The following is a 19,134-nucleotide window of genomic DNA, read 5'->3' as shown; positions in this document are numbered from 1 at the left end:
CCCCTTTTTCGGCGGGCTCGTCTCCCGCTATTTAGTGAATCTTGGCAGGGGTTAAATATCTCCATATAGCCTCTGGGGGCTATATGTGAGGTATTTTTCGCCAAAAAAGGTTTTCATTTGCCTCCCAGGGCGCCCCCCTCCCAGCGCCCTGCACCCTCAGTGACTGCCGTGTGAAGTGTGCTGAGAGGAAAATGGCGCACAGCTGCAGTGCTGTGCGCTACCTTTAGAAGACTGCAGGAGTCTTCAGCCGCCGATTCTGGACCTCTTCTTACTTCAGCATCTGCAAGGGGGCCGGCGGCGCGGCTCCGGTGACCATCCAGGCTGTACCTGTGATCGTCCCTCTGGAGCTGATGTCCAGTAGCCAAGAAGCCAATCCATCCTGCACGCAGGTGAGTTCACTCCTTCTCCCCTAAGTCCCTCGTTGCAGTGATCCTGTTGCCAGCAGGACTCACTGTAAAATAAAAAACCTAAGCTAAACTTTCTCTAAGCAGCTCTTTAGGAGAGCCACCTAGATTGCACCCTTCTCGGCCGGGCACAAAAATCTAACTGGAGTCTGGAGGAGGGTCATAGGGGGAGGAGCCAGTGCACACCACCTGATCGGAAAGCTTTACTTTTTGTGCCCTGTCTCCTGCGGAGCCGCTATTCCCCATGGTCCTTTCAGGAACCCCAGCATCCACAAGGACGATAGAGAAATATGGATTGCTAGGGGTGTCATGGCGCTGGGTCAGCTATACCACGATGGAGTGCTGAAGTCATTTCAGCAACTGAAGATCGAATTTGATTTACCCAACACTGCTATGTTCCGGTATTTTCGGCTTAGACATGCTGTACAGACCCAATTCCCTCACGGCCCACCATTGATTGTTGACTCACCTGTTAGGACGCTGCTTACTTCTTTGAGTCAGAGGGGGAAGGTGTCTATCATATATGCTGCTTTAAAATAATAATAGCTATCCCGATCTATTAAATAATCTCCGTATTAAATGGGAGACTGATTTGGGGCACTTGTCCCATGAGCAGTGGCTCCAGATTATGAGTTCCCTTAAATACACTACGCCATGTATAAGGTATAAACAGGTTTTTTTTTACATTCTACACATATCGCACTCCGGTTACTATGCAGAGGGCTGGTCTTAGGGAAGATTCTAACTGCCCCAGGTGTCGGGCAGCCGATGCCGGATTTTGGCACTTACTGTGGGATTGCCCTGAGATTTCCCTTTTCTGGCGTAAAGTGTGGTGTGATGTGACCATGACAGCACCGTCCCTCCCTACATTAGATCCTGGTATATGTTTATTTGGGTTAGATTTGGAGAAAACACACTCTGTTTTACTGTACAAATATATGTCCTGTGTCTCACTACGCTAGCTAAGGTGGTTATCGCTAGGGTCTGGTTCTCTGCTGGTGTACCTAGGGTGGAGCACTGGAGGGCGTTGGTGAATGAGGTAATTCGTCATGAGAGACATGTATAAAATACGGGGTTCCACCTCTCGATTTACGGAGATGTGGGATCGCTGGAGTAGCACAAGGCTGGGCGGGCAGGTATTAAGCACATGAGCGACATTTGTAATAATATGGATACTCTGTCGTGGATATATATACGATAAGAATTAACACGCACACCAAATTGTGATCTGAAAATATCTGTTTATTGATGGCAATTGTTATTGTTATAGTCAATTTTCAATGTTGATGTTTTGTTATGTTTCTGTGACACAAAACTCAATAAAAATCACTTGATTTAAAAAAAAGATCCGCTCTCTCAAGTGGTTCAAACAAAGGACCCTGGAGAAATTCAAGAACTAAATTCAAATCCCAGGGAGCTGCAGGAGGAACAAATGGAGGTTGAATATGTACTACTCCTTGGAAAAACGTACGTACATCCTGTAGGTCAGCAATCTTCTGCTGAAACCATACAGTCAATGCTGAGACTTGCACCCTCAAGGAAGCAACCTTCAACCCTTTATCCAATCCTGCCTGCAGGAAATCCAAAATTCTAGCTACTTTAAAGGATCTCGGATTGTAATTTTTTCCAGAACACCAAAGAATATAGGCTTGCCATATTCTATGATACAACACGGGCCGAAGGCGGCTTTCTTGCTCTAAGCATGGTTTGGATTACTTGCTTTGAAAATCCTTTATCCTCTAAGATAGAGGTTTCAACAGCCACGCCATCAAAGACAGGCAATCCAGATGACTGTGACAACAAGGACCCTGCATTAATAGATCTGGACGTTGAGGGAGCAGACGGACATTCTCAACAGATCTGTGTACCAATGCCTTCTTGGCCAAGCTGGAGCTATTAGAATAATCGCTCCTTTTGCCTGTTTTATCTTTCTCACTACTCTGGGTAACGGAGATATTGGAGGGAAAAGATATGCCAGCTGAAACCTCCATACCACCGACAGTGCGTCTACCAGGACCGCTCCTGAGTCCCTTGTTCTTGACCCGTACCTCGGAACTTTGTTGTTTAGACGAGACGTCATAAGGTCCATCTCCGGTAGACCCCATCTGTTCTCCAGTGTCTGAAACACTTCTGGGTGTAGTGCCCATTCGGTTTCCTGAATGGTGTGCCGACTGAGAAAATCCGCTTCCCAATTTAGTACCCCCGGGACAAATACTGCTGACAATGCCGGGAGATGGAGTTCTGCCCATTTTAGAATGGGAGTTACTTCCTCCATCAGACTCTTGCTGTGAGTTCCTCCTTGATGATTGAGGTAGGCTACTGCCGTTGCATTGTCTGAGCAGATCTGGACTGGTCTTCCTTTTAGATTGTCCTTTGCCTGAACCAGAGCCAAGTAGATGGCTCTTATTTCTAACAGATTTATCGGCAGGCGACTTTCCCTTGCGGTCCATTTTCCCTGGAACCATAGGCTTCCGAGTACCGCCCCCCCAGCCTTGCAGACTGGCATCTGTTGTCAGGACTTGCCACTCTTATCCAAAAGGGTCTCCCCTTGTTTAAATGGTCTGTTTGTAGCCACCATGCTAGAGACCTTTTTACATTCACTGGAATCTTTATCATCTGCTTCTTTATTGTTTGATGATTTCCGTTCCATTTGGTCAAAATGAGATGCTGCAACGGTCTGGAGTGGAATTGCGCATATTCCACCATGTCGAACGTTGATACCATCAGACCCAACAGTCACATTGCTGCATGGACTGACATTGTCTGGGCTTGCAACGCTTCCTGAGCCATTACCTGCACCTTGACTATTTTTCTCTCTGGTAAGAGAACTCTCTGTAGGTCTGAATCCAATATGGCTCCCAAATGAACCATCCGCTGTGACGGATTCAGGGACGACTTCTCCCAATTTATGAGCCACCCGTGTCTCTGTAAACAAACTATCGTCTGTTGGAGATGGCTCAACAGTAAATCTTGCGACTGTGCCAAGATTAATAGGTCGTCTAGGTATGGGAATATTCTTATCCCCTGCTTGCGCAGACAAGCTGCCATAACCACCATGATCTAGGTAAACACCCTGGGTGCTGTAGCTAGCCCGAAGGGCAGAGCTTGGAACTGGAGGTGTTCCTTGAGGATGGCAAACCTGAGGTAACACTGATGTGATAGTGCTATAGGCACATGCAGGTAAGCATCCCATACATCCAGAGATACCATATAGTCTCCCGGTTCCATAGCCAACATTATGGAGCGTAACGTCTCCATGTGGAACTTCGTGATCCATATGTAGTTGTTCAACATCTTCAGATTTAGAATTGGTCGATATGACCCATTTGGTTTCTGGATTAGAAACAGATTGGAGTAATACCCCTGTCCCCTTTGTGATGGAGGTACTGGGACAATCACACCTGACTGCAGTAATTTTTGGACTGCTTCTTGCAGGGCATTGGCCTTCGACTCTATACGAGACGGGCTGGTGCAAAAAAATCTTTGAGGAGGCTGCCTTCTGAATGGGAACCCATACCCCTGAGATACTACCTTCTGCACCCAGGCATCTGCTGTTGACTGTTGCCATATGTGTGCAAATTGCAGGAGTCGGCCCCCAACCCTGGAATCCTCCAGGCGGAGGCCCGTCTCTTCAGGCTGAGGGTTTCTGTTCAGGTTTGGAAGCTGGCTTCTTGCTAGCCCACTGCTTCCTACCCCTGGATTTAAAATGGGGTTGTTTAGGCTCCTCTTTAGCTTTCGCTTTGCTAGCGAAATGAGCGAAACTTTAAACCCTTGGATTTAGGGTTATAGGTAGCCGGAAATCTGACCTTTTTTGATTCAGCCTCTGACTCTAGGATATCCGATAAAGGTTTTCCAAATATATTACCCACGAAAGGCAATGCTTCCAATTCTTTCTTGGACTCCGCATCTGCCTTCCAGGTCCGTAGCCAAACTGCTCTGCGAGCGACTACTGCCAGGGCTGAAGCTTTAGAAGCAACAGTGCCAACATCAATAGCTGCTTCTTCTAAATACTGGGCAGATTGTCTTAAACGGCAAAGACGATCCTCTTGCTCCCTAGTAGGAGAGGGGATGTCATTCTCTAGTTCCTCTATCCATTCGCCCATTGCCTTTGCTACCCAGGCCGAAGCCATAGCAGGTCTTACCACTGCACCTACAAGAGAAAAAATATTTTTCAATAGGCTCCCTACCCTTCTGTCTGTGACATCATTCAAAGAGGTAGATGACAGTGGTAAAGCAGATTTATGCACGAGTCGCAGAACATGTGCATCTACTTTTGGAGGAACTTCTCTCTTCGAACAATCTCCAGCAGGAAATGGATAATAAGAATCCCATCTCTTAGGAATCTTATACTTTTTACTGGGCGCTGCCCAAGACTCATCCATCATTTCCGTCAACTCATCTGACGCTGGAAATTCAGCCTTCACTGACTTTGTTCGTTTGAATAAAGGTGCTTTTGCTTTTAACGCCGTCTTGGCTGGTTCTTCCAGAGAAAGCACAGCCTTCACTGCATTAATGAGTTCAGCTACATCTTCTGAACTAAAGCTCTGCGACTGATCATCATACGGAGTGAATCTATTGTTTCCGCATCATCATCCGATGTATCATCTTGTGTAGTCTGCCATACAGACGTATCTGTCTTAGTCTTACCTGCCCCTTGGTTGCTTGTAGAAGCTACTGAAACCAAACCATAGGAAGGGAGCTGCATGTATGGGTTCATAGTGTAACCTAACCCTTGAGGTGGTGCTACCGGAGCTAACCTGTCCGCTATTGAAGACAGAGTCTTTGCGAACATATTCCATGGTGGCTCTACTGGAGGTTGAACTAACTCCTGTTTTTTACTTCGCTGAAAAGCGAAACAGTTTGCACACAAACCCTCATAAGTGACCAATTGATTCATATCAATTACCCCTGACTTACAAGATAAGCATGTTAGGGCTATGGGAGTGCTTGACAAATTCTCCTCATCACTTTTCCCGCTCACAGACATTTTTTCTGATATTGACTACACAATTTTGTGACTGAAAAACGCCCTATAATCAGTATATAGAGGTGAAATCAATCTGACCACAGTGCACCTGATTTGAGGGTCAGAACAGGACTGACATTACACAGAAAAGTCAGCACGCATACTAGCAGTCAGTCACATGTTAAAGCATTAGACATTGTCATATGAGAATACAACCTCCATAATAACTTAAACATAAGTAGGAAAATTGTACTTCTGTTTAACTGGTTCTTTTTTCAACATAACATGCAGAAAACACAGTAATATACAGGTCTCATATGCAATAGGTACTAAAAATTAACAATGCATACTAAGGAGTAGAAAGGAATTTTTAGTACTGTATACCCTGCCTCCAGAGAGGGAGACTCACCACACTTCCATATCCAAGCAAAGACGCTCGTAAGACACTGAGTGGATTCAGACGCTACTGGTGTACACTGCCGCTCTTGGTAACTGATATCGGACACGGACGCTCACCCACGGACGCTGAGCGACTCCACGTGCATGCAGATGCTAAAGGCCTGCGACTCTGTCTGGGCGGGTTTATATCCAGTGTACACAACCGCAGCGTCTAAGCTGCGACCGAGTACCCTCGTGGTAGCGTCTGAGCCGGAAGTGAGGTCATTCAGTTCATGAAACGAGAGACACGCGGGAACTGGCCATGAACTCGGAGGAGGGACGGCCAGGAGAGCGCCTGAAACCCCCTGTTGACTTAAACTCCCAGGATCGCGGCCTCACCTAGTCCTGGCGCCTATGATCCCCAGAGCGTAGCGCTGTCACACCGGGATGTTCGGCGCATCAACCAAATCAGTGTAGCTGTGTCCTGACCCCTCTAGTAAGAGGAAGTCCATAGACTCACCGTCTCCCCATGCTCCGGCCACAGCCTGGTTACGTCTGCTGGACCTGCTAGAAAATCCGACACAGACGCCCGTCGAGACAGCACTATACCGCGGAGGTAAGCGTTGCTGCGACCTGGTGGGGAGTTGTTGGAGCGACCCTTTCTAATATGCGTTTAAGACGCTGCTAAGAGAAGTCGCTCAAAAACCAAAACAGTAAGTCTATAAAAATAAATTAATGAAAACTTAAGGCTGCTTTCACAGAAGCCCTGTGACCATGCGGCTTCCTGCCGCACTAAGCAAAAAACTGATCTGACAGAGTCAGTGGGCGGGACTATATAGTGGAGGCCCCAATGCATCCTGGGAGGCCAGAAAGCTCGTGACCGTGTTGGTGCCATTTTCGCTGTCGCTCGACAATATCCCAATGTTATCCTGTGGATAATCCTGTGGACCCAGCCAGAGAAAGTTGCGTTAATTTTCATTTCTTTATAAAAGTAAGCCTTCTCCTGAGGTAAAGGAGGGGGCTCCCTAAATTCTAATACCTCCTTTACAGCAACAATCATGTACTGCATGTTTTTCGCTAACTCTGGATCTATTCCCCTGGAATCACTAGTGTCGACACAGGAATCAGAGTCCGTGTCGGTATCAGTCTGTACAACCTGTGTAAATGACCTTTTATGTGACCAAGAGGGGTCCCCTGTGGATGAAAAGGCAGAACTATTAAAAATCACATCTTCAACAGATTTTCTCCAGGTTTCTGCATGAGACTCAGACTTATTCAATCTCTTACTGATATGATTCACACTATCACGTAATTCTTTCACCCATTCAGGCTCGGGGTGTGCCAGCAGCGCCACCACATTACAACTCTGTGTCCCTAAAATGGCTTCCTCAGGGGAAGAGCTCCCTGCCTCAGACATGTCACACACGTGCACAATCACACCACAGACACTCCGGAGCTTAATGGGGACAGACCCACAGTAAAGTCTGTCAGAAGGACACAGAAAGGAATTGCCAGTTCACAACTCAGCGCCAAAAGAAAAAAATCCCCATGTCGGGTACTTTGTACACAGAGACAAAATTCCTGTGTCGCGTACTTTGTACACAGATCTTCAAGCGCTTTATATTACCAATAATAGGTTTTAGCACCGAATATTACACTGCCCCCCTCCCGCCCTTTTTGTGCACCCTGTTACTTGATTCAGAGGTGGAGAGGAGGATCAGCGTTTCTTGCCCTGCAGCTGCTGGGAGAAAATGGCGCTGGGCAGTGTGCTGGCTGCCTGAGGAAGAAGCCCCGCCCCGTGTAATAGCACGTTTTTCCTCAGTTTTAGAATACATATTTATACTGGCGGGGGTGTAGGACAGTGTAAATACAAAGTATGCTACCTTTTGCCTGTGAGAGTAGGTTTCATGCTGCCCCCCCTCCGCGCCCTGCACCCTGCTGTGCACTGTGTTATGGATAGCATGTTCGCGCAGCGTTCCCGATCGCTGCACGGTACCTTGAGCCGTCACGATGACCGGAGATCCCTCTCTGCAGATCTCCGGTAATAATACTCGCACGTCTTCTGACTTCTTGCTCTGTTAGGGGGGGGGTGACGGCATGCTGTGGGAGTGAGCGCGTAGCCGCAGCTAGTGTTCAGTACCCTTCAGGAGCTAATGGTGTCCTGTCAGCAAGAAGCACAGTAATGAAACTCTTTAGGAAGTTGGTTCCTACTTCTTCCCCCTAAGTCCCATGAAGCAGGGAGACTGTTGCCAGCAGTCTCCCTGAAAATAAAAAACCTAACAAAGTCTTTCAGTGAAACTCAGTAGAGCTCCACTGGAGTGCGACCAGCCTGCCTGGGTCTGGAGGAGGGGCATAGAGGGAGGAGCCAGTTCACACTCTAGAAAAGTCTTAAAGTGCCCATGGCTCCTGCGGAACAGTCTATATCCCATGGTACTGAAGTGGACCCCAGCATCCTCTAGCACATATGAGAAAAGTGAGTTTTTTCCCCCACACATATGGCAGCACACTGTATACAAAATTCTGTCCAGCTTCTATCCATGATTTATAATTCTGCACATCATCATGCACATACAATGGCAGCCAGTCACACGGCACATGAGGTAGTGAGCAAAGTGGCTTTGGTGCTTGAAATACTATGTGCACTCTAAGATCTCTAACATCCCCACACGCGCTATCACAGGACATGTTGAGAGCTGCATGTACTGTACGTGTGTGACTGGAGGGCAATCAGATAAGGTAGCCAGAGTGGTTTTGAAGAGGAGATAATTAGTAGAAGAGATTTAAATGCATGCTTTTTTTTTTTTTAAATGGCTACTACTAGTAGCTTGAAGACCAAACTGACAATTAAACATATCCTGTGCTTACCTCCTCAACATTAATGCTGGACTTTGCACTCGTCTCTAGGAACTTGATACCATAATCAATTGCAAGCTGAAAAAAAGAAACAGTTTAGAGACCATCAAGTTATATAATAGAACAGGCAATCCATCACAACTAAGACAGATGTGCCAGTAACTCAGTGAATGAAAGATTGCAGACTTGGTCAAAAGGTTCCATTGTTTTTTTAGACTAACCACCAGAACTGGGAAGAAAGGTGTAAAATCGAAAATAATTGAATATAAATGTACGCTATATACAGTACAGTGGTTTAAAGAACATACACACCCAGCTTCAAACATACATAGGTGGCAGAGCTGCCAGTCTGTGTGTGTGAGAAAGAAAAATTTAAATAATAAAGAAAAAAATTCTTCAGATAAAACCCAAGTGACTAGCTTACCTCGGGCACTAACTAAAACTGGCTTGGAGGGGAGATAGTAGGGGAGGAGCTAGCCACAGTATTAGAGTTTTAAAGTGCCAGCTCCCAATTACTGCCTACTATTTCCCCATTGTAACTGCGCTCCAGTGGCCCCTAGTGGATGAAGGAAAAGTACATTTTAAAAAGTGCACAATTCTCAATAATGACACTGCATACTGTAGCAGTATGACAAATTTCCCTGTACTGGAACTAAGGGCCCCGGCGTACAAAAGAACATCATTCCACCTCCAAAAACTTTACAGCCTGGCACTAAGCATTCAGAAATACAAGGGTTATCATAGCATTAACCAAACTCCGATTTGTCTGTTATACTGCCAAATTGTGAAGCACTATTTGTCCACTGCCCCAGATTCCAACGGCTGCGTGCTTTACAACACTCCACCGTGCATGGTGATTGGAGGCTGTGTATGGCTGCTCAGCCATACAAACCCAAACCATGAAGCTCCCGACAAATAGTTCTTGTGCCGACATTGCTTTCAGAGGAAGTTTGGACGCTTGTCGGTCTCACACTATAAGCTTGTGGCCTAACCATCATATGACTGATCTATTTTTGCTCCTAAAACATTTCTACTTTATAATAACAGCACTTCTTGACTGGGCAGCTCAAACAAGGCAAAAAACGTAATGAACACACACTTCAATGTACATTACACTAATTCACTATACTGCAAGCTGCACGATCACTTACCTTCTCCCCTCTTTCTCTGGACACTTGCCGCTTGTCATTCATGTCACATTTATTGCCCAGAATCATCCTCTCCACGTCCGATGACGCATGCTGGGAAACACATAGTAATGGTATGTTTAAATCTAATACATGTCAAATCTGGTAGTGTCAAAAGTATTTTCAAGTTTGTATGGTTCTATTTATTGTATTAGGGTCAACTTTATACATCGGTACATGACAAATATTGTAGTATTCAGTCAAGTTGACCATTTATATTAATGAAAGCAATTCCACCTCAGATTTTTATCATCACTATTTTTTTATTTTATTTTTTTAATAAAAGTTCTACCAAAACATAAGTAATGGATATACAGATTTAAGAAGAGGAAAAAAACGAAACAAAAACACACAAGACAGTCCAGGATAAGCTGTATATTGCAAACCAAAGAAATCATGGAGCCAATACCTTACTAAATCTCAAGGATGTAGCTAGAAAAAAACAAAAAAAACAAAAACAAAACTAAAAGTGACCCTAATAGTGGTCTCTTCCTACAAAGCAGTGGTCTCTCCAGAAATGAGTGCTAATAAGACTGTTTTCTATAAATCCCTGTTCTGTTTCTCTATTAAGTAGTCTATTTTCCCATGTCTATGGCCACTCTATCCTTAATGGATTTGAAGTTTATTTCCTAAACACAGGCATCAAGACCTTAGTAATGGTAAAGAATTCAAAACTAAGAATAAAAATGTAAGGAATTATTATTTATTACCAGTTATTTATATAGCGCACACATATTCCACAGCTAATTAAAGAGAATATTTCCCCATTCACATCAGTCCCTGCCCCAGTGGAGCTTACAATCTATATTCCCTATCACATGTACATACATTCACGCTAGGGTTAATTTTTGTTGGGAGCCAATTAACTTACCAGTATATTTTTGGATTGTGGGAGAAAACCGGAGTACCCGGAGGAAACCCACGCAAGTACGGGGAGAATATACAAACTCTACACAGTTAGGAGCATGGTGGGAATCGAACACATGACCTCAGTGCTGTGAGGCAGTAATGCTAACCATTCTACCATCCGGAATGAGGCGGTTTCCTCATCTGTCACCATATATATTATTTCAGAGACCAAGGAAGGTCGCCACGTCAGTTACTAAATGCCTCTCTTTCACCTCTAACATGGGTTATAGACCCAAAGACAGGGGCATATTAAGAAAAGTGGGGGCCTGGGTGCATGTTCCCTGTGGGCTCCCCTCCTCTCTCTTCAGCAAATAGATGCCGGTAGTATTCCAGAGTCTACTACACATACGTGGATCTCTGGAAACATGGCACCCCTGACATATTCTCGGTGATATCTGTACTGTGCATTTTGCAATGATTTAAGCAGCTCCAATGTGGGACTTCAGAGAGGTAAGCATGCTGAATGGGCATGCAGTGTGGGCCCTGCACGCACTCAACACATTTAAGATACACCACTGACATGCGAGATATCGTAGAGAGTTCTGTACCATCCCATCAAAAATATAACATTTCATTTTTGATGGAGCATTTGAAAGCCTTCACCAGAGATGCAAGTTTGCTAGTATGAGCATTGGATGAGAGGTTGATTTGGGAGTCATTCCCGAAACGCTGAATAAAAACTGGACCAAATAGGATGCTCGTTTCCTTATAGCACAAAGGAGCCCAGAAATCGACCAATTGAAATTCAACCTCTATTTATAGCCATTTTTGCACTAGTTTTAAAGAGTTTTTTTTTACAGTATTAACAGAGTTTTTACATCTAGCCTATCGCTTCCCCAGAAAGCCATAAAACAAACGCTTAAGGGGGGTATTCACGGAGCGATCGCTGCTTAAAATCTAAGCAATCTAACTAGATTGCTTAGATTTTAAGCAGTGATCACTCCGTGTGTACCCCTCACAGCGATACCGATACGCGGCCCCGCGCATCGCTATCGCTGGTGCTAGACCTAGCAGGTCGCTCACTTCACCCGCTGGGTGAAATGAGCGGCCCCCCTGTCTCCCTCCGCATGCTCAGCGCACATCTCGCTGTGCTGAGCGGGGGGGAAGAGATGTGTGCTGAGCGAACCCAAATCGGCCCGTGAATACGGCCCTTTACCACAGCCTATCAGTAAAACTGATGTTAGTGCACAGAACATTAAAAATAAATATACGACAAACTTCAAAAGGCACACAGTACAAATCAATATCATAATGAAATCACTCACTTCTTCAATGTTTCTTATCCAATTTTTTATATTATCAAATGACTTTTCATTGGTGATATCATACACCAACATAATCCCCTAAAAAGGAAGGAAGAAATAATTAATCCAGTGCTACAAGTCCGGACTGTGGGAGACGAGCCACAGACAATTGAATGAGTCATAGGGAAAGGTTACACGGACAAAAGACATTATGGAGAGAAATCAGAAATGACAGAAAAACGGATATAAAAATATCACTTTGAAAACAAACCACTAACAGCAAATGTAATTGTGGATCAGATAGAAAAATCCCTAAATAACATTTGTATATATTTACCATTGCCCCTCTATAGTATGCTGTGGTAATTGTGCGGAACCTCTCTTGTCCTGCAGTGTCCCTGAAAACAGAATCACACAAGACACTTTAGTGGACGGTAAAAAAAATACATGTTTCCAGATCTTATTAGTGCTCGCTTTTCATTACATTGGGTTATATTTATGTACAGGGAAAACACTTTGAGCCAAATGTAATAGAGTGAGAGTTTCAGAAACAGAGATTTGATAAGGTTTCTCATTTTTTTGGCAATCATTTACACTGCAAAACCAGGTTGATCTTGCTGTGTAAATGATTGCCACTTTAAAAAAAAACTGCATAACCTCACCAAATCTCTTACTTTTTGAAACTCTCACTCCATTACATTTGGCCCATTGTCTTTCCTTTGTGAAAAAACTAAATTGGATATAAAATGAAAAAAGAATGAGCAAAAGATTATAAATGTAAATATACATGTGCAAGGTTATTACATATAAACATGAAATAAGGAAAATGCTCTTTGTAATATAGAACAGCTGGTGTTGGGAAACACCATTTTGGGAACTGGATTATTATGGAACACTGCTTGGCCATACACACCCTACACTGTCCCTGCTTGTCCCTCCAGGTCTTCTGATGCAACGTAGTGTGGAGCTCCTTGTCACGTGGCGGCATCTGGCTTGGATACAGAGTTAAGGCCAGTACTCACGGCCCGATGCGGGAGAGATGTGTGCTAAGCGTGCGGGGGGAGACGCTCATTTCACCAAGCGGGTGAAGTGAGCGAACCGCTAGATTGGCCTGCATGCAGGCCAATCTAGCACCAGCAATAGCGATGCGCGGGGCTGCGGATCGCTATCGCTGTTAGGGCTACACACGGAGCGATCTTGCTGAAAATCTAAGCAATCTAGTCAGATTGCTTAGATTATCGCTCCGTGTGTACCCCCCTTAACAGATGTGTCCACATACGCCATTTCTCTTTTAATCAATTTGGCATGCCATGCATAGCACAGCTAAAGCTTTTTTTCTATGAGTAGCGAGTGAATAAATTAAAAAAATTTGTTTGCCATAATACGATATGTATAAAGTAGCATATTAAAGAAGCAAATTAAGAAAAATCACAAAGCATGGCTAAATCTCACAGTCTATGGCATTCCAAGCCGTGCCATACATAGCAGGGTAAAGGAATGGTGTATGTGGACACCAGGGCCGGCTCCAGGCCTACTAGCACCCCGAGCGAGAAAATGTCGAAGCGCCCCCTCCCCCCTCCTGGAAAAGTGGGCGTGGCTTTGCAACTTCATATTATTAAACTATAAATAAATATCTTTTCACACTCATTCTACACTCACAAAAAGCAAGAAATTAAAAAGAAAGGTCGCGCTAAGGAACCTTTGTAATTAGTACTAGTAATGGTTTTATAAACAATTTATTAAAATATTCTCTTCATATTAAAATCACAATAAAAGGACATTCACGCTTATAACAATTTTAAATTCATAAAATCAAAATGTATCGAGCAAAGTCTCAGAAAATGTTACAGTGTGCAATTTCCTCCACTAGTAGCAATAAAAAAAGGGAAATGGATACTGTCCCAGGTGATATAACTACCCGCGGCGATGCGGATTCCCGACCGGATCAGCCTCGCGGCAGCTCTTTTGTCGGTTTTCTTCTCTCACCCCCCCGGGGGTGAGAAGAATTCCCGACAATTGCGGGTAACTAGCAGCTGAATTGAATAGCGTCGGGAGCCAATTCCCGGCGCTATTCATCTGTTGCCAAATTGAATCAACCCCATTATGACTAAATAAATCATTGCTGGACTCCAACCTAATCAACCCCACAAATATTGGTCTACAAATTACCTTTTATATCACCTGGGACAGTATCCATTTCCCTTTTTTATTGCTACTAGTGGAGGAAATTGCACACTAACATTTTCTGAGACTTGGATCGATACATTTTGATTTTATGAATTTAATATTGTTATAAGCGTGAATGTCCTCTTTATTGTGATTTTATATGAAGAGAATATTTTAATAAATTGTTTATAAAACCATTGGCAGTACTAATTACAAAGGTTCCTTAGCGCGACCTCTCTTTTTAATTTCTTGATCTTCAATTGAAACCTTCACAGAGAGGTTTTTAAGGTCGTTTGCAATTGAACCCTTGTATGGGAATTATATCCAGATATAGTTGTTTTGATCTAACCTCCGCGCTTCAGATATTTGTATAGTGTTTGTTTTACTCACAATTAGCAGCCTTACACATAGCAGCCACAGTAGTGTTCCTTACACATAATGTCTCCAGTATAGTGCCAGATACACATGATTTGCCCCCTGTAGTGCAGTGCCAGGTACACATATCTTTACAGTGCCAGATATCCCCCCCCACCTGCCCCAGTGCAGCTCACCACATGTCTGTTGCAGAGGCTGCTGCTGCTCTTTAGCTGAGGGCGGGGAGGAGAGCGCCCTCAGCTAAAGAGCTATACACCGCCTCCGGCGGCCGCGTACAGCTCCAACTAGGCGCCAGTCCGCAAGCCAATCAAAGCTCGCGGTGTGGCAGCCAATCAGGAGCCACAGCTGCTGGACCGCGAGTTCCGATTGGCTCACGGGTCGGCGCCGATTAGCGGGCTTTACACAGGGGCTGGGCTGTGCATGCAGCGCACGTCTCTGCTAGAAGACGGACACTGAAGTGCTGCTGCTGTAAGGATGGCTCCAGGCTCCAATATGGCGGCCAGAGCTAGCGGCGCCCTGTTCGGCTGCGCTATTGGAACGTGCCTGGAGCCGGCCCTGGTGGACACATCTGTATATTAAGGTCGGCGGGTGAGTATGAGTGCTGGGTTGTGTGTCTCCAATAGTTGTTCCAACCACAGGAGCACTATCTGAAGGATTCCTTGTCATAGCCTTGCACTCATATTTACATTTTTAAACTTGCGCTCATTCATTTCTCATTTCCATTTTTCTCTTACGTCCTAGAGGATACTGGGGTTCCATTTAGTGCCATGGGGTATAGACGGGTCCACTAGGAGCTATGGGCGCTTTAAGAATTTGATAGTGTGGGCTGGCTCCTCCCTCTATGCCCCTCCTACCAGACTCTGTTAAGAAAATGTGCCTGGAGGAGCCGGTCACGCTGAAGGAAGCTCCTGAAGAGTTTTCTGCATTTATTTTATATGTTTGATATTTTCAGGCAGGGCTGGTTGGGGGGGTAGGAACAGCCCAAACTCTTAAAGGTTTAATGGTCCCGTTCCCCGCTGACAGGACACTGAGCTCCTGAGGGAACTGTTTGCAAGCACCACCACGGCGAGCGTACATACCCGCAGCACGCTGCCACCCCTAACAGAGCCAGGAGAATCAAGAGTGGCGAGTACTGAGCTGGCGTACCGGATAGTGGGGCGCCGGCTATTATGGTGGCACGAGGGTATGGAGACGCACAGTTTCTCAATGGGGCGGAATGCGTCTCCAGACACAGTACACAACTGCTAATATAAAAAATAAAAGAGCGCTTGATATATGTAAATATGTGTATGCGCAAAACCTGTGGAAAAAAGAAAGATTAGTAAAAATGTTTACAGCCCTTTTTGGACTATTTGGGATTGGATTGCAGTTCAGCCAAAGAAAACCAGGATAACTATCTACCCCTATCTAAATAGTTTTCAGTCCATAAGTTGTTGATAACTGGATTTGTATAAGGAGTGTCTTACCCCTGTTCGTCCTTGCTTTTGACGGCGGTCCCTGCACCCGTAGCTCACTCCCCACTGTTGTTGGGTAGATGGCTGACGCCTGAAACGCGTTGGATTACACACTAAGGAACCCCTAGTGTGCACTGAATTTGGAAAATCAGACTGTGCAACACGGACGGGGAACTAGCAGCCAGCCGCAAATTAAAGCCGCCAGCCGTGAGCCGGCCGCCCAGCCGCTAATCAAAGCCGCCAGCCGGCCGCCAGCCGCCCAGCCGCTGATTAACAAAGCGGCCAGCCGTCAGCCATCTACCCAACAACAGTGGGGAGTGAGCACCGTGAGCTACGGGTGCAGGGACCGCCGTCAAAAGCAAGGACGAACAGGGGTAAGACACTCCTTATACAAATCCAGTTAACAACTACTTATGGATTGAAAACTATTTAGATAGGGGTAGATAGTTATCCTGGTTTTCTTTGGCTGAACTGCAATCCAATCCCAAATAGTCCAAAAAGGGCTGTAAACATTTTTACAAATTTTTTCCACAGGTTTTGCGCACACACATATTTACATATATCAAGCGCTCTTTTATTTTTTATATTATATGAGAACTTTGAACTGAGCTGCTTTAAAATCCCGTTCATAGCGCAATTTAGTATTTTTATTTTAACAGTACACAACTGCGTCTTTGTACACAGTACCCAGACTGGCAAACACAGCCTTAAAACGGTTCTGCTCCATTTTAAGCACAAAAATTACCTCAGCCAGTATAAAAATAAAAAAAAACACAACGGGAAGACTGCGCGCCACTGAAGGGGCGGGGCTTCACTATGAGAGGATCCAGCAGCTCACTAGCACCATTTTCTCCCTGCAGTGGACACAGGCGCTGACAGTACAGGGCCGCGCAGCTCCTCCGGTGTGACTCAAAATTGCCTCAGCGGTACCAGGGAGTCATAGCAAGGGAGGAGCGATTATTAGTGTACTAAATCCCCTATCAGGGTACTTAGTCTGCGACGCGGCTAAGCTTGGCATTAGCACTGAGGGCGCGGTGGGGGCTGGCTCCAACGACTGTCTCCCTGAAGGGCTCTTTGTGGGTTAATTGTGCTTAACCTTTTCGTGTGTGTGTGTGTGTGTGTGTGTGTGTGTGTGTGTGTGTGTGTGTGTGTTGTCACATTTACATTATGTCGGGCAAAGAGTGTTTCATGTACAGCGGAGTGTACTTCTTTACCAGGGGGCTCACTACTGGGTACTCAGGGTAGTTCACCTTCCCAGAATAGCGGAGCTGAACCGGAGTGGGTTAATTCTCTTAAAGAAATGATCTCCACTCTCTACAACATTATCCCGCAATGAGAAAGAGACGCAATACTTAAAACGGACTGTGGATGAGTTTATGAACAGAGACTTAGTCCCAAAAACAGCGTCTCAATCACCTCCCATTTGTCCGCAAAAGCGATCCCTGGCCCATATCCTGCAGTCTGACTCTGACAGGTCAGACATGGAAGAGAATGAGGTGGATTTGGAGGGGGGGATGCAGCTCTGTCACAGGGAATAGAGGGTTCTTATAGAGGCTATCAGAGATGTTCTGCATATTCCTGATAAGGTTTCAGAGGAGTGTGAGGAATCTTATTTAAATGCAAAAAAGAAGTCCTCAGTCACGTTTCCTGCGTCAAAGGAATTGTATACCCTGTTTGAAGAACCGTGGGTTAATCCTGATAAGAAATTTCAAATCCCTAAAAGGTTGCCCTCATCTTTTCCTTTGGAAGATAGGGGAAAAAAATGGTGAAAATCCGCCCATAGTGGACGTATCAGTCTCTAGGCTGTCACGAAAGATTGTATTGCCTGTCCCTGGTGCAGCCTCCCTAAAAGACATGACTGATCGTAAAATTGAGACACTCAAATCATTGTACACAGCTGCTTGGGTGGCCCAAAGACCCACTATTGCATGTGCGTGGATCACAAAAGCCATTGCTAAATGATCAGGTAACCTAACTGAGGTTTTAGATTCCTTGCCTAGGGGGCGATGTTGTTTCACTCCTGCAGCATATACAGGACTCTGCAAACTTTATGGTGGAGGCCATAAAAGAGATAAGATTGCTTAACGCACGCACCACCGCTATGGACTGCTGATGCGGACTCCAGGAAAGGCGTGGAAGGCCTACCATTCACGGGAGAGGCCTTGTTTGGAGATGAACTAGACAAATGGATCTCCAATGCTACTGCGGATAAGTCTACGTATCTTCCTTCCGCAGCCTCCCCAACCAAGAAGACTTATTCAGCTTCTAAGTTGCAGTCCTTTCGGACAGCTAAGTTCAAGGGCAGAGTTGCTTCTACGTCCTCCAGCTGCGCAAGAGGTAAATCACGCAAACCAGCAACTGCAGGCGCTCAGGAACAGGGCTCAGGCTCTGCTTCCTCAAAGCCTTCAGCATGACGGTGGACCGCAATGCCTGGAAGGCTGTCAGGTGGGAGCCAGACTACGATTCTTTAGCCAGATCTGGTCAAGTTCGTGCCAGGATCCCTAGGTCATGGATCTTATTTCCCAAGGCTACAGAATGGAGTTCCAAGAGCTCCCACCTAGAGGCAAGTATAACTTTACACATGACATCCAAAAACTGGTACAGACTCAGGTCATTGTTCCAGTTCCACCTCATCTGTAAAACAAGGTGTACTCTGCCAACCTGTTTGTAGTACCGAAGCCGGACGGTTCGATAAGACCGATTCTGAACCTGTACTTACGGGTGTTCAAATTCAAGATGGAGTCTCTGAGAGCGGTAATCTCAGGTCTGGAGGAGGGGGAATTCCTAGTGTCTCTGGATATCAAGAATGCGTACCTCCAATCTGTCCTCAACTCCGGAGCTAGGCTCATCTTCCTCTCCCACCGCTCCACTTCTGCCACTCCCCTTCAACATAATCTACACTGGCTCCCATTCCCCTACAGAATACTCTTCAAACTTCTCACCCTCACATACAAGGCCATCTCTAATTCCACTGCTACCTACATATCCAACCTTCTCTCCCTTCTTACTCCCTCCCGCCCACTGCATGCACCAGAGGATCCGTCCGTCGTCAAAAGCCAGGATCTCCCTTCTGTGGTGGCTACAGACTTCTCACCTAGTTGAGGGTCACAGATTCGGAATTCAGAACTGGATTCTGTTAACCACAGACGCAAGCCTCAGAGGTTGGGGGAGCAGTCACCCAGGGGGTGCAGTTTCACG

At 45.5% G+C, this 19,134-nt stretch overlaps 1 protein-coding gene across 1 annotated transcript in view; it reads right to left on the bottom strand.

Annotated features, from left to right (window-relative positions):
• RAB8B (RAB8B, member RAS oncogene family) overlaps nt 1–19,134 on the bottom strand; it is a 79,936-nt gene that overhangs the window by 19,084 nt on the left and 41,718 nt on the right. Inside the window, exons 3-6 of the mRNA XM_063926532.1 lie at nt 12,279–12,339; nt 11,963–12,040; nt 9,753–9,842; nt 8,614–8,679 (exon numbers count right to left, since the gene is read on the bottom strand). Coding sequence (XP_063782602.1) covers nt 8,614–8,679; nt 9,753–9,842; nt 11,963–12,040; nt 12,279–12,339 — 295 coding nt within the window. The remainder of the gene's footprint in view (nt 1–8,613; nt 8,680–9,752; nt 9,843–11,962; nt 12,041–12,278; nt 12,340–19,134) is intronic.

This window comes from Pseudophryne corroboree, chromosome 6 (assembly GCF_028390025.1).
Source record: "Pseudophryne corroboree isolate aPseCor3 chromosome 6, aPseCor3.hap2, whole genome shotgun sequence".
Classification (NCBI taxonomy): Eukaryota; Metazoa; Chordata; class Amphibia; order Anura; family Myobatrachidae; genus Pseudophryne; species Pseudophryne corroboree.
The sequence above is the reverse complement of the archived record's forward strand: the minus strand, read 5'-3'. Positions and strand labels throughout refer to the sequence as shown.